At 44.5% G+C, this 12,300-nt stretch overlaps 1 protein-coding gene across 2 annotated transcripts in view; it reads right to left on the bottom strand.

Moving 5' to 3' along the window:
- The window catches only part of IZUMO2 (IZUMO family member 2), a 34,754-nt gene that overhangs the window by 14,641 nt on the left and 7,813 nt on the right, over positions 1-12,300 (bottom strand). The window contains exons 6-7 of one of the 2 annotated variants that reach the window (XM_036833400.1): positions 10,800-10,923; positions 8,504-8,610 (exon numbers count right to left, since the gene is read on the bottom strand). The exons of the other annotated variant lie outside the window; for it this stretch is intronic. Of the exons in view, the coding sequence (XP_036689295.1) occupies positions 8,568-8,610; positions 10,800-10,923 (167 nt within the window). The 3' untranslated portion in view covers positions 8,504-8,567. Of the gene's footprint in view, positions 1-8,503; positions 8,611-10,799; positions 10,924-12,300 lie in introns of those variants that run through there. 2 annotated transcript variants of the gene reach the window in all.

Raw genomic sequence — 12,300 nt, 5'->3', positions numbered from 1 at the left:
GAGAGGCAGAATGGGGGTTGGGGTGGTGGTGGGAGATTAGAGAGGGGAGATGAGACCCAGAGAGAGGGGCTAGGGCTTTCGGGTCAGACATCCCTGGGTTCACACCATGTCGACAACTCATCGGCATTGTGATCTGGAAGAAGCCATGGAATCTCCCTTGCCTGTTTCTTCTTCACCTGCTAAGTGAGGAAAAGGTACATTCTCCCTCCTGGGAAATGGCCGCAGATCCGCACTCGGCTAGACTCCTGGAAAACAGCGGGTGCCCAATTCCTGTGCGCTGAGTCGATGGCACTGGGGCACTGGGGCTCTGAGGCAGCCTCACGAGTGACAGGAGGGGGCGGGGAGCCGCCCACAGCGCCCTTCCCCTCCCACCCAGGCAGACTCGGCCCGCCTCCTGCGCGCCTGCCTCGGTCAGCCCACACCCAACAGCAACCTCTCGTGTCCGCCAGTTCGGAACTCACCTGTGCGCCCCCGCGGGTGGTGCACGGCGGCCAGGCCTTCCCGCCCTCCTTCGGGCCCCGGAAAGCGCCTGCGCGGTCGCTGTCTCGGAACCTCAAGTCCTGGTACTTTAAACTGCGCTCCGCAGCTGGACTGCATTTCCCAGAAACCACTGCGGCTCACGCTCCTCTAGGCCTAAGGTCTCTGAGGGCAGGGGAATGCTGGGAAATGGAGTCCACGAGTAGAAAGTGGGGCGGGAGAAAAAGTGCTGTAAACAGCTACTTCGCAGCTGGCCGAAACATGGTATTTGGCAACTGTATGGCTGTACTGGCACCGTGAATATTTCCATTATAGCCAAAGTTTTTCACTGCCCTCCACAGGAGGCGACGTCATAGTCCAGTTAGCCCATCTAACTCAAATTTCTCCTACCAAAGCAAAAGTTTTCAAGACACCACCTAAACTGATGGTGAATGAATCGAGCCTCTGTTACTTAATTATTCAATTTCCCTGGGCAACCGCCTTCCTGTTTGGCTCAGTTTCATCCATCACCTCTTAAGGGGCAGCGTGGTAAAGGAAACAGACCCCTATACTGGGAGCTGGAGATGGCCAGGAATGCAAGGATGCATTGGGTTATTATAAATTCGTCTGTTAATATATCAAAATAATAAAATCTTGTTGCCGAAACTCGGACTCCGTTCACCGGTGCTGAATAGAAATGCGGAGTCAGAGTTTTGGGTGAAGTAGAAAAGAGTAGCTTTTATTGCTTTGCCAGGCAAAGGGGCCACAAGGGGCTAATGCCCTCAAGACTGTGTGACCCACCCTGGAGGGGGTAATGAGGAGTTTTATAGTGTTCAAGGAGCAGGGCGTGATCAGCTTGTGGACAATTCTCGGATTGCTTGGCATCAAGGTGAAGTTTCAAGCATCATCAATCTTCTGGTTTCAACCAGTCTAGGTTCTATGTTCTTTTTTTAAAAAATAAATTTATTTATTTATTTTTGGCTGCGTTGGGTCTTCGTTGCTGTGAGCGGGCTTTCTCTAGTTGTGGTGAGCAGGGGCTACTCTTCCTTGCCGTGTGCGGGCTACTCATTGTGGTGGCTTCTCTTGCTTCCAAGCACCTTCTCTAGGCATGTGGCCTTCAGTAGTTGCAGCAAGCGGGCTCAGTAGTTGTGGCTCACAGGCTTAGTTGCTCCGTAGCATGTGGGATCTTCCCAGACCAGGGATCAAACCCATGTCCCCTGCATTGGCAGGCGGATTCTTACCCACTGCGCCACCAGGGAAGTCTACTTCTACTTTTTTTTTTAAACATCTTTATTGGAGTATAATTGCTTTATAATGCTGTGTTAGTTTCTGCTGTATAACAAAGTGAATCAGCTATATGCATACGTATATTCCCATATCCCCTCCCTCTTGCATCTCCCTCCCACCCTCCTGATGCCACCCCTCTAGGTGGTCGCAAAGCACCGAGCTGATCTCCCTGTGCTATGCAGCTGCTTCCTACTAGCTATCTATTTTACATTTGGTAGTGTATATATGTCAATGTTACTCTCTCACTTCGTCCCAGCTTACCCTTCCCCCTTCCCGTGTCCTCAAGTTCATTCTCTACGTCTGTGTCTTTATTCATGTCCTGCCCCAGGTTCATTAGAACCTTTTTTTTTTTGATTCCATATATATGTGTTACCATACGGTATTTGTTTTTCTCTTTCTGACTTACTTCACTCTGTATGACAGTCTCTAGGTCCATCCACCTCACTACAAATAACTCAATTTCATTTCTTTTTATGGCTGAGTAACATTCCATTGTATATATGCGCCACATCTTCTTTACCCATTCATCTGTCGATGGACACTTAGGTTGCTTCCATGTCCTGGCTATTGTAAATAGTGCTGCAATGAACATTGTGGTACATGACTCTTTTTGAATTATGGTTTTCTCAGGGTATATGCCCAGTAGTGGGATTGCTGGGTCATACGGTAGTTCTATTTTTAGTTTTTTAAGGAAACTCCATACTGTTCTCCGTAGTGGCTGTATCAATTTACATTCCCACCAACAGTGCAAGAGGGTTCCCTTTTTTCCACACCCTCTCCAGCATTTACTGTTTGTAGATTTTTTCATGATGGCCATTCTGACCGGTGTGAGGTGATACCTCATTGTAGCTTTGATTTGCATTTCTCTAATGATTAGTGATGTTGAGCATCTTTTCATGTGTTTGTATATCTTATTTGGAGAAATATCTATTTAGGTCTTCTGACCATTTTTGGATTGGGTTTTTTTTTTTTTTTTGATACTGTGCTGCATGAGCTGCTTGTATATTTTGGAGATTAATCCTTTGTCAGTTACTTCGTTTGCTGTGCAAAAGCTTTTAAGTTTCATTAGGTCCCATTTGTTTATTTTTGTTTTTATTTCCATTTCTCTAGGAGGTTGGTCAAAAAGGATCTTGCTGTAATTTATGTCATAGAGTGTTCTGCCTATGTTTTCCTCTAAGAGTTTGATGGTGTCTGGCCTTACATTTAGGTCTTTAATCCATTTTGAGTTTATTTTTGTGTGTGGTGTTAGGAAGTGTTCTAATTTCATTCTTTTACATGTAGCTGTCCAGTTTTCCCAGCACCACTTATTGAAGAAGTTGTCTTTTCTCCATTGTATACTCTTGCCTCTTTTATCAAAGATAAAGTGACCATATGTGCGTGGGTTTACCTCTGGGCTTTCTATCCTGTTCCATTGATCTATATTTCTGTTTTTGTGCCAGTACCATACCGTCTTGATTACTGTAGCTTTGTAGTATAGTCTGAAGACTGGGAGCCTGATTCCTCCAGCTCCGTTTTTCTTCCTCAAGATTGCTTTGGCTATTCAGGGTCTTTTGTGTTTCCATACAAATTGTGAAATTTTTTGTTCTAGTTCTGTGAAAAATGCCATTGGTAGTTTGATAGGGATTGCATTGAATCTATAGATTGCTTTGGGTAGTAGAGTCATTTTCACAGTGTTGATTCTTCCAATCCAAGGACATGGTATATCTCTCCATCTGTTTGTATCATCTTTAATTTCTTTCATCAGTGTCTTACAGTTTTCTGCATACAGGTCTTCTGTCTCCTTAGGTAGGTTTATTCCTAGGTATTTGGTTCTTTTTGTTGCAGTGGTAAATGGGAGTGTTTCCTTAATTTCTCTTTCAGATTTTTCATCATTAGTGTATAGGAATGCAAGAGATTTCTGTGCATGAATTTTGTATCCTGCTACTCTACCAAATTCATTGATTAGCTCTAGTAGTTTTCTGGTAGCATCTTTAGGATTATCTATGTATAGCATCATGTCATCTGCAAACAGTAACAGTTTTATTTCTTCTTTTCCGATTTGGATTCCTTTTGTTTCTTTTTCTCCTGTGATTGCTGTGGCTAAAACTTCCAAAACTATATTGAGTAATAGTGGTGAAAGTGGGCAACCTTGTCTTGTTCCTGATCTTAGAGGAAATGGTTTCAGTTTTTCACCATTGAGAACAATGTTGGCTGTGGGTTTGTCATATATGGCCTTTATTATGTTGAGGTGGGTTCCCTCTATGCCTACTTTCTGGAGAGTTTTTATCATAAATGGGTGTTGAATTTTGTCAAAAGCTTTTTCTGCATCTATTGAGATTATCATATGATTTTCATCCTTCAGTTTGTTAATATGGTGTATCACATTGATTGATTTGCATATATTGAAGAATCCTTGCATTCCTGGGATAAACCCCACTTGCTCATGGTGTATGATCCTTTTAATGTGCTGCTGGATTCTGTTTGCTAGTATTTTGTTGAGGATTTTTGCATCTATGTTCATCAGAGATATTGGCCTGTAGTTTTCTTTTTGTGTGACATCTTTGTCTGGTTTTGGTATGAGGGTGATGATGGCCTTGTAGAATGAGTTTGGGTGTGTTCCTCCCTGTGCTATATTTTGGAAGAGTTTGAGAAGGATAGGTGTTAGCTCTTCTCTAAATGTTTGGTAGAATTCACCTGTGAAGCCATCTGGTCCTGGGCTTTTGTTTGTTGGAAGATTTCAAATCACAGTTTCGATTTCAGTGCTTGTGATTAGTCTGTTTATATTTTCCATTTCTTCCTGGTTCAGTCTCGGAAGATTGTGCTTTTCTAAGAATTTGTCCATTTCTTCCAGATTGTCCATTTTATTGGCATATAGTTACTAGTAGTAATCTCTCATGATCCTTTGTATTTCTGCAGTGTCAGTTGTTACTTCTCCTTTTTCATTTCTAATTCTGTTGATTTGTCTTCTCTCTTTTTTTCTTGATGAGCCTGGCTAATGATTTATCAATTTTGTTTATCTTCTCAAAGAACCAGCTTTTAGTTTTATTGATCTTTGCTGTTGTTTCCTTCATTTCTTTTTCATTTATTTCTGATCTGATCTCTATGATTTCTTTCCTTCTGCTAACTTTGGGGTTTTTTTGTTCTTCTTCCTCTAATTGTTTTAGGTGTAAGGTTAGGTTGTTTATTTGAGATTTTTCTTGTTTCTTGAGGTAGGGTTGTGTTGTTATAAACTTCCCTCTTAGAACTGCTTTTGCTGCATCCCATAGGCTTTGGGTCGTCGTGTTTTCATTGTCATTTGTTTCTAGGTATTTTTTGATTTCCTCTTTGATTTCTTCAGTGATCTCTTGGTTGTTTAGTAGGGTAATGTTTAGCCTCCATGTGTTTGTATTTTACAGTTTTTTTCCCTGTAATTGATATCTAGTCTCATAGCTTTGTGGTCAGAAAAGATACTTGATATGATTTCAGTTTTCTTAAATATACCAAGGCTTGATTTGTGACCCAAGATATGGTCTATCCTGGAGAATGTTCCATGAGCACTTGAGAAGTGTATTCTGTTGTTTTTGGATGGAATGTCTTATAAATATCAATTAAGTCCATCTTGTTTAATGTGTCATTTAAAGCTTGTGTTTCCTTATTTATTTTCATTTTGGATGATCTGTCCATTGGTGAAAGTGGGGTGTTAAAGTCCCCTACTATTATTGTGTTACTGTCAATTTCCTTATGTATTGAGGCGCTCCTATGTTGGGTGCATAAATATTTACAATTGTTATATCTTCTTCTTGGATTGATCCCTTCACCATTATGTAGTGTCCTTCTTTGTCTCTTGTAATAGTCTTTATTTAAAAGTCTATTTTGTCTGATATGAGACTTGCTATTCCAGCTTTCTTCAGATTTCCATTTGCATGGAATGTTTTTTTTTTTTCTATCACCTCACTTTCAGTCTGTATGTGTCCCTAGGTCTGAAGTAGGTCTCTTGTAGACAGCACATATATGGGTCTTGTTTTCGTATCCATTCAGCCAGTCTATGTCTTTTGGTTGGAGCATTTAATCCATTTACATTTAAGGTAATTATCAATATGTATGTTACTATTACCATTTTCTTGATTGTTTTTGGTTTGTTTTTGTAGGTCTTTTCCTTCTCCTGTGTTTCCTGCCTAGAGAAGTTCCTTTAGTATTTGTTGTAAAGCTGGTTTGGTGGTGCTGAATTCTCTTAACTTTTGCTTATCTGTAAAGGTTTTAATTTCTCCAGCGAATATGAATGAGATCCTTGCTAGGTAGAGTTATCTTGGTTGTAGGTTCTTCCTTATCATCACTTTAAATATGTCCTGCCACTCCCTTCTGGCTTGCAGAGTTTCTGCTGAAAAACCAGCTGTTAACCTTATGGGGTTAACATATAACCTTGTATGTTATTTGTTGCTTTTCCCTTGCTGCTTTTAGTATTTTTTCTTTGTATTTAATTAATTAATTATTTATTTATTTATTTATTTTTGGCTGTGTTGGGTTTTCGTTTCTGTGCGAGGGCTTTCTCTAGTTGTGGCAAGCGGGGGCCACTCTTCATCACGGTGCACAGGCCTCTCACTATCACAGCCTCTCTTATTGCGGAGCACAGACTCCAGTCATGCAGGCTCAGTAGTTGTGGCTCACGGGCCTAGTTGCTCCGCGGCATGTGGGATCTTCCCAGAGTAGGGCTCAAACCCGTGTCCCCTGCATTGGCAGGCAGATTCTCAACCACTGCACCACCAGGGAAGCCCCACTTTGTATTTAATTTTTGATAGTTTGATTAATATGTGTCTTGGTGTGTTTCTCTTTGGGTTTATCCTGTATGGTATTCTCTGTGCTTCCTGGATTTGATTGACTATTTCCTTTCCCATGTTAGGGAGGTTTTTGACTATAATCTTTTCAAATATATTCTCAGACCCTTTCTTTTTCTCTTCTTTTTCTGGACCCCTGTAATTCGAATGTTGGTGTGTTTAATGTTGTCCCAGAGGTCTCTGAGTCTGTCCTCAATTCTTTTCTTTTTTCTTTATTCTGCTCCCTGGCAGTTATTTCCACCATTTTATCTTCCAGCTCACTTATCCGTTCTTCTGCCTCAGTTATTCTGCTATTGATTCCTTCTAGAGTATTTTTAATTTCAGTAATTGTGTTGTTCATCATTGTTTGTTTGCTCTTTAGTTCTTCTAGATCCTTGTTGAATATTTCTTGTATTTTCTCCATTCTGTTTCTGAGATTTTGGATCATCTTTGCTATCATTACTCTGAATTCTTTTTCAGGTAGGTTGCCTATTTCATCTTCATTTATTTGGTCTTGTAGGTTTTTACCTTGCTCCTTTGTCTGTAACATATTTTTTTGTCATTTCATTTTTTTTTTTTGATGGATGTTGCTGTATTCCTGTCTTACTTGTTGTTTGGCCTGAGATGTACAGCACTGGAGTTTGCAGGCAGTTGGATAGAGCCGGGTCTTGGTGCTGAGATGAGGATCTCTGGGAGGCCTCACTCCGATTAATATTCCCTGGGGTTTGAGGTTCTCTGTTAGTCCAGAGGTTTGGACTCAGAGCTCCCACCACAGGAGCTCGGCCCAACCTCTGGCCTGGGAACCAAGAACTTGCAATCCTGCAAGCTTCGTGGCACAGTTAAAAAAAAAAAGAAAAGAAAGAAAGAAAAAAAGGAGCAGTACAATATCAAAGAATAAAAAATAAAATAAAATTAGAAAGATAAAAAATATATTAGGAAAAATAAAACTATAATTGAAACAACCAGTTGCTGGGGGCTCCTCCTGTCCCCTTAGGTGTCTGTGGTCCCCAACCAGTGCCTGGTAGGTGCCCTAGTTGTGAGGAGACGCGAATTCTGTGTCCTCCTAGTATGCCATCTTGACTCCGCCCCTCTAAAATTCTATGTCTTTTAATTGAAACTTTCTCAAGTATTTTCAAGAATATGAAGTTTTATAAGATTGTCTTTTTAAATTTTTCAAATAGAAGTCTTCATATAGGATTAAAAACTTGCTGTTAAGGAGAAACATAAAGCATTACCAGGAGAAGGTGTCTTCAAGGCTGTGCTTCCAGGCTTAAGGATCTTGGTAGGCGCCTTAAGCCCACTTGGTTTTAGCATACTCATTGTCCTTAGTATGTCAGAGATGTTTTTCCTTTGCCTGTTGCCACTATCTTTCCCCAGTCATTGATACAACTGTGGGTGTTTCTATAGTGAAGTCAGTCTCTGGGTTAAATCGCTCACTGCCGCCTCGGTCGCCGCCAGTCACTGCCACCTGCCCCACTGCAGCAGCAACCGCCGCGCGGCCCCCGCCTCCCACCTCCTGGCTCGTCAGCGACTTCTACTTTTTATTTATTTATTTATTTATTTTAAATTTTATTTATTTATTATTTATGGCTGTGTTGGGTCTTCGTTTCTGTGCGAGGGTTTTCTCTAGTTGGAGCAAGTGGGGGCCACTCTTCATCGCGGTGCGCGGGCCTCTCATTATCGCGGCCTCTCTTGTTGCAGAGCACAGGCTCCAGACGCGCAGGCTCAGTAGTTGTGGCTCACGGGCCTAGTTGCTCCGCGGCATGTGGGATCTTCCCAGACCAGGGCTCGAACCCGTGTTCCCTGCATTGGCAGGCAGATTCTCAACCACTGCGCCACCAGGGAAGCCCGACTTCTACTTTTTAATTAGGGTATTTGGAATCTACAGATGAGTGAGACGTGGCCCCACCCCTTGAGGAGCACCCAGTCAGGTGTCCAGACCGGGACACCAATTGGGGCAGGGTCCTCCAGAAACTGATGCAGACACTGAGGAATCTGTCACAGACTTTATTAAACTTCTTTTCCTTTCCCCTTACAAACCTCAAAACCAGAGCCCTACTGAAGCAGGAGTTTTCGGTTTCGCCTATATGTAATAGCCCTGGTCAGAGAGAAAAAGCCTGCAGGTTAGAAAAAGAACTTCAGACCCCTCCAGGTCAACTGACCACCCAAAACCTTCCCTCCAATCACTGGCTTTATTTGGCTCAGCCAGTGACATCATGGGTCTCTGGGAAGATCTCCAGAGTTCTCAGCCAATCAGAACATACGGAGGGAGGAGAGAAAAGTTGGGACTGGGACTGAGGGTATGAAATGTGGAAACAGAAAGAATGGAAAAAGACAGGAGACTCTGAGAGACACAGACACGGGGAGAGAGACTCAAAGAGATGAGAAAGACAGAAAGAGAAATGAGGAAAAGAGAGAAGCAGGTGTACTGGGTTGAACTGTGTCCCCCCACTCCAAAGATATATCCAAGTCCTAAACCCCAGTACCTGTGAATGTGACCTTACTTGCAAATAGGGTCTTTGCAGATATAATTATGTTAAGGTAAAAATGAGATTATTCTGGTTTTAGGCTGGCCCTTACATTCAAAGACTGGTGTCCTTACAAGAGAAAGGGGAGGGAGGTTTGGGACACAGATACTGAGGACAAAGCCATTGAAGACGGAGGCAGAGACTGGAGGGAGGCCACTAGCCAAGGGATACCACGGATGCCAGCCGCCACCAGAAGGTAGGAGACAGGTATGGAATGGACTCTCTCTCAGAACCTCCAAAAGGAACTCACCCTGCCAACCCGTGGATGTTGGACTTCTGGCCTCCAGAACTCTGAGAGAATAAATTTCTGTTGCCTTGAGCTGCCCAGTTTGTGGTCATTTGCTACAGCAGCAAGAGGAAACTAATACACAGGGAGACAGTGGGGAGAGAACAGGGAGAGAGTTCTGCTCTAGAGAGATCAAGACGGGAGACAGAGGCTGAGGGAGAGAGAAACAGAAATCAAGATGGGGAAGGGAAATCCAGAGATGGGAGAGGGGAAGACAGACAGAGACAGAAATGAAGACCAGAAGATGGAGAGGGAACGGTGGGAAGGTGGGAGGGGAAAGAGGGGAGTCACAGAGGGAGAGATTTAAAGAAGCAGAGAGGGGTTGACAGATAGGGACAGAGTCTGTGGAGTGGGAGGGACGGGAGTCAGAAACAGAGACCCAGAGATGGGGAGAGACATTCAGAGACAGACACAGAGACTGAGACACACAGATTCAACATGGCGGGCAGGGAAGGGGAAGAGGGAGATGGCAGAATTGGGACCGGGACAGAGGAAAGGAGGAGAAAGTCCAGTGGGAGAGGCTGAGAGGGGGAGAGAAGGGGAGATTCCTTAGGCTAAGGGCTGATTTACTTCTCACCACCACCCTTAAGTGGGAGGTACTGGGATTATCCCCAGTTGAATATGAAGAAACCAAGGCATTTGGGAAAGGAGGGTGAGGGGCAGATAGAGGAGGCAGAGAGAAGAGAAGAGGGGCTGAGAGGGGGCGGAACCAGAGACAAGCAGACAGGGGCGGGGGGAGCGCTCAAGATGGAGAAAGGAGGGTGGGGGTGATTTCTCCCCTCGTGGGAGCATCATGGGCTCAGTGCTTGGGGCCCTGGAGATGTTTTCATTTTAAATACTTTGACTATACTCAATATTTTGTAATAACGTATAAATGAAAAGAATCTGAAAAAGTATATATATATATGTGTATCTGAATCACTGTACTGTACACCTGAAACTAACACAACATTGTAAATCAACTATACTTCAATTAAAATAAGTAAATAAATAAACACTTTGAAAATCAGGAGAAAATAAATTAATATAACAATGATGAGGATGATGGATATATAATAACGAGCCCAGATTGGATTATATCTGTCTTCATACATGAAATATAATTTTTAGTGTTTTTTCAGTGGAGGAAGAGACCCATGAAGGCAAAAGTGATGAGGACCCAGGAAAGACATAATGTGGCCCAGGGGGTGGGGGGAAGAGGAGATGAGAGCGACAGATGGACGGAGAGACATGAGAGAGAGAGAGAGAGAGAGAGAGAGAGAGAGAGAGAGAGAGAGAGAAGAGATGGCAAGAGGGAAGGAGAGACCAAGAAAAAAGGAGAAAGAAAGAGAGACAGAGGGAAACAGAGAGAGAGGCATAAAGTGACTGGGGAGGAGACTCCCAAACGACACAGTGACGGACCCAGGGCAATGCTACTTTTCAGGGGCCCAGGGGGGCATTTGGGGACCTCAGGAGGGGGCAGGGATGACTCACGAAGCCACGATGACACCAAAGGCCAAGACAGCCAGACACACGGAAATGATGCTGCCGAACAGGGCCCGATTCCGCGGGGATCCGCTGTCCTGGTACTGCAGGTCCATGCGGGGCTGCCCGTCGACTGGGTAGTGGACAGTGGGGGTGGGAGCCAGCGCGACTTCCAAGTCATCACCCTTCCCCGGGCTTGTACCCACACCCACCTGCTCACTCGGCAGCCCGGCCAGGGTCGGGCCTCTCTCTCCCTTCTCTCTACTTGGCCCCTGCCCTCTCCTGGGTCTGACTTTTCCTTCATCGGTTCCTCAAATTCTGTGTCCCAGGCACCTTTCTAGGTGCTTGGGATACCGCTGGGAACTCCGCTGGCAAACCTCCCTGCCCTGAAGGAGCAGTCTACATAGCACAGCACAGTGACAGCGAAGAGCCCAGCGCCAAATGCATCTCATTGGATGGGGATGGGAGCGGGGACGGCGGGGATGGAGGGGAGGACTTGGTAACTACCCACAAACGTGAGAGGGGGATGCAAAATGCTGACGATCTCAGGCTGCATCTTAGCTGGTGACCCTGAAGGTGGCCTGGGGAGTCCCATTCTGCAACTTCGATTTGCTCCCTCCCCTAACTCTTTCATTCTGTCAGCCAAGCCTCTTGGCTCGACCTTCAAAACCAGCATCTGATCCACCTCCTGGGTTGCGGACCTGGTCCAGCTCTCATCACCACTCCTTTCAAGGGAAGGGGCTCCCGGCTTCTCCTACAGTTCCCCATCTGGCCACCAGGGGGCGTCGATAACACCCAAGGCTGCTCACGTCCCTCTTCCGCTCAGAGCCTTCCAGTGGCTCTCGTTTCATTTAGAATCAAAGCCCAAGTCCTCACCATGGTCCACCAGGCCCTGCACGATCTGGTCACTATGTGGCCACCCTACTACCCTCCTCTTCATTCACTCGCCTCTGGCCACACTAGCTTCCCTCTTATTACTCAACCATGTTGGATCTTCGCACCTGCTGTTCCCTTTGTCGTTCACACTGTTCCTCACGCCTTCACTTCCTTTAGATCTCAAACATCACTTCTTCAGAGAGGTCCCCCCACCCGCACTCTCTAGGGTAGCACCGTCCCTCCCCCAGGCACTTTTTATCAAATTGTTCTGTTCTGTTTTCATTAGAGCACTATCGCTGTCTGGAATTAGTCCATTTATTTGTTCATGTAATTATCATCTAACAGTGGTTCTCAGCGGGGGACAATTTTACCTCCCAGGGGACATTTGGAAACGTCTGGAGGCTGGAAATGATTGTCATAACTTTGGTTGGAGGGTACTAACTGGCGCTGAGCGGTTAGAGGCCAGGGGGGCTGCTAAAATTCCTATAACACATAGGACAGCCTCAGAACAAAGAATTATCCAGCCCCAATGTCAATAGTGCCAAGGTTGAGAAAACCTAGGCTAACCCTTCACGCTATTAAAATGTGGGCTCTATGAGACATTTGTCTCCCATTCTGCTGATCCTCAGTTTGG

This window comes from Balaenoptera musculus, chromosome 19, assembly GCF_009873245.2.
Source record: "Balaenoptera musculus isolate JJ_BM4_2016_0621 chromosome 19, mBalMus1.pri.v3, whole genome shotgun sequence".
NCBI lineage: Eukaryota > Metazoa > Chordata > Mammalia > Artiodactyla > Balaenopteridae > Balaenoptera > Balaenoptera musculus.
The sequence above is the reverse complement of the archived record's forward strand: the minus strand, read 5'-3'. Positions and strand labels throughout refer to the sequence as shown.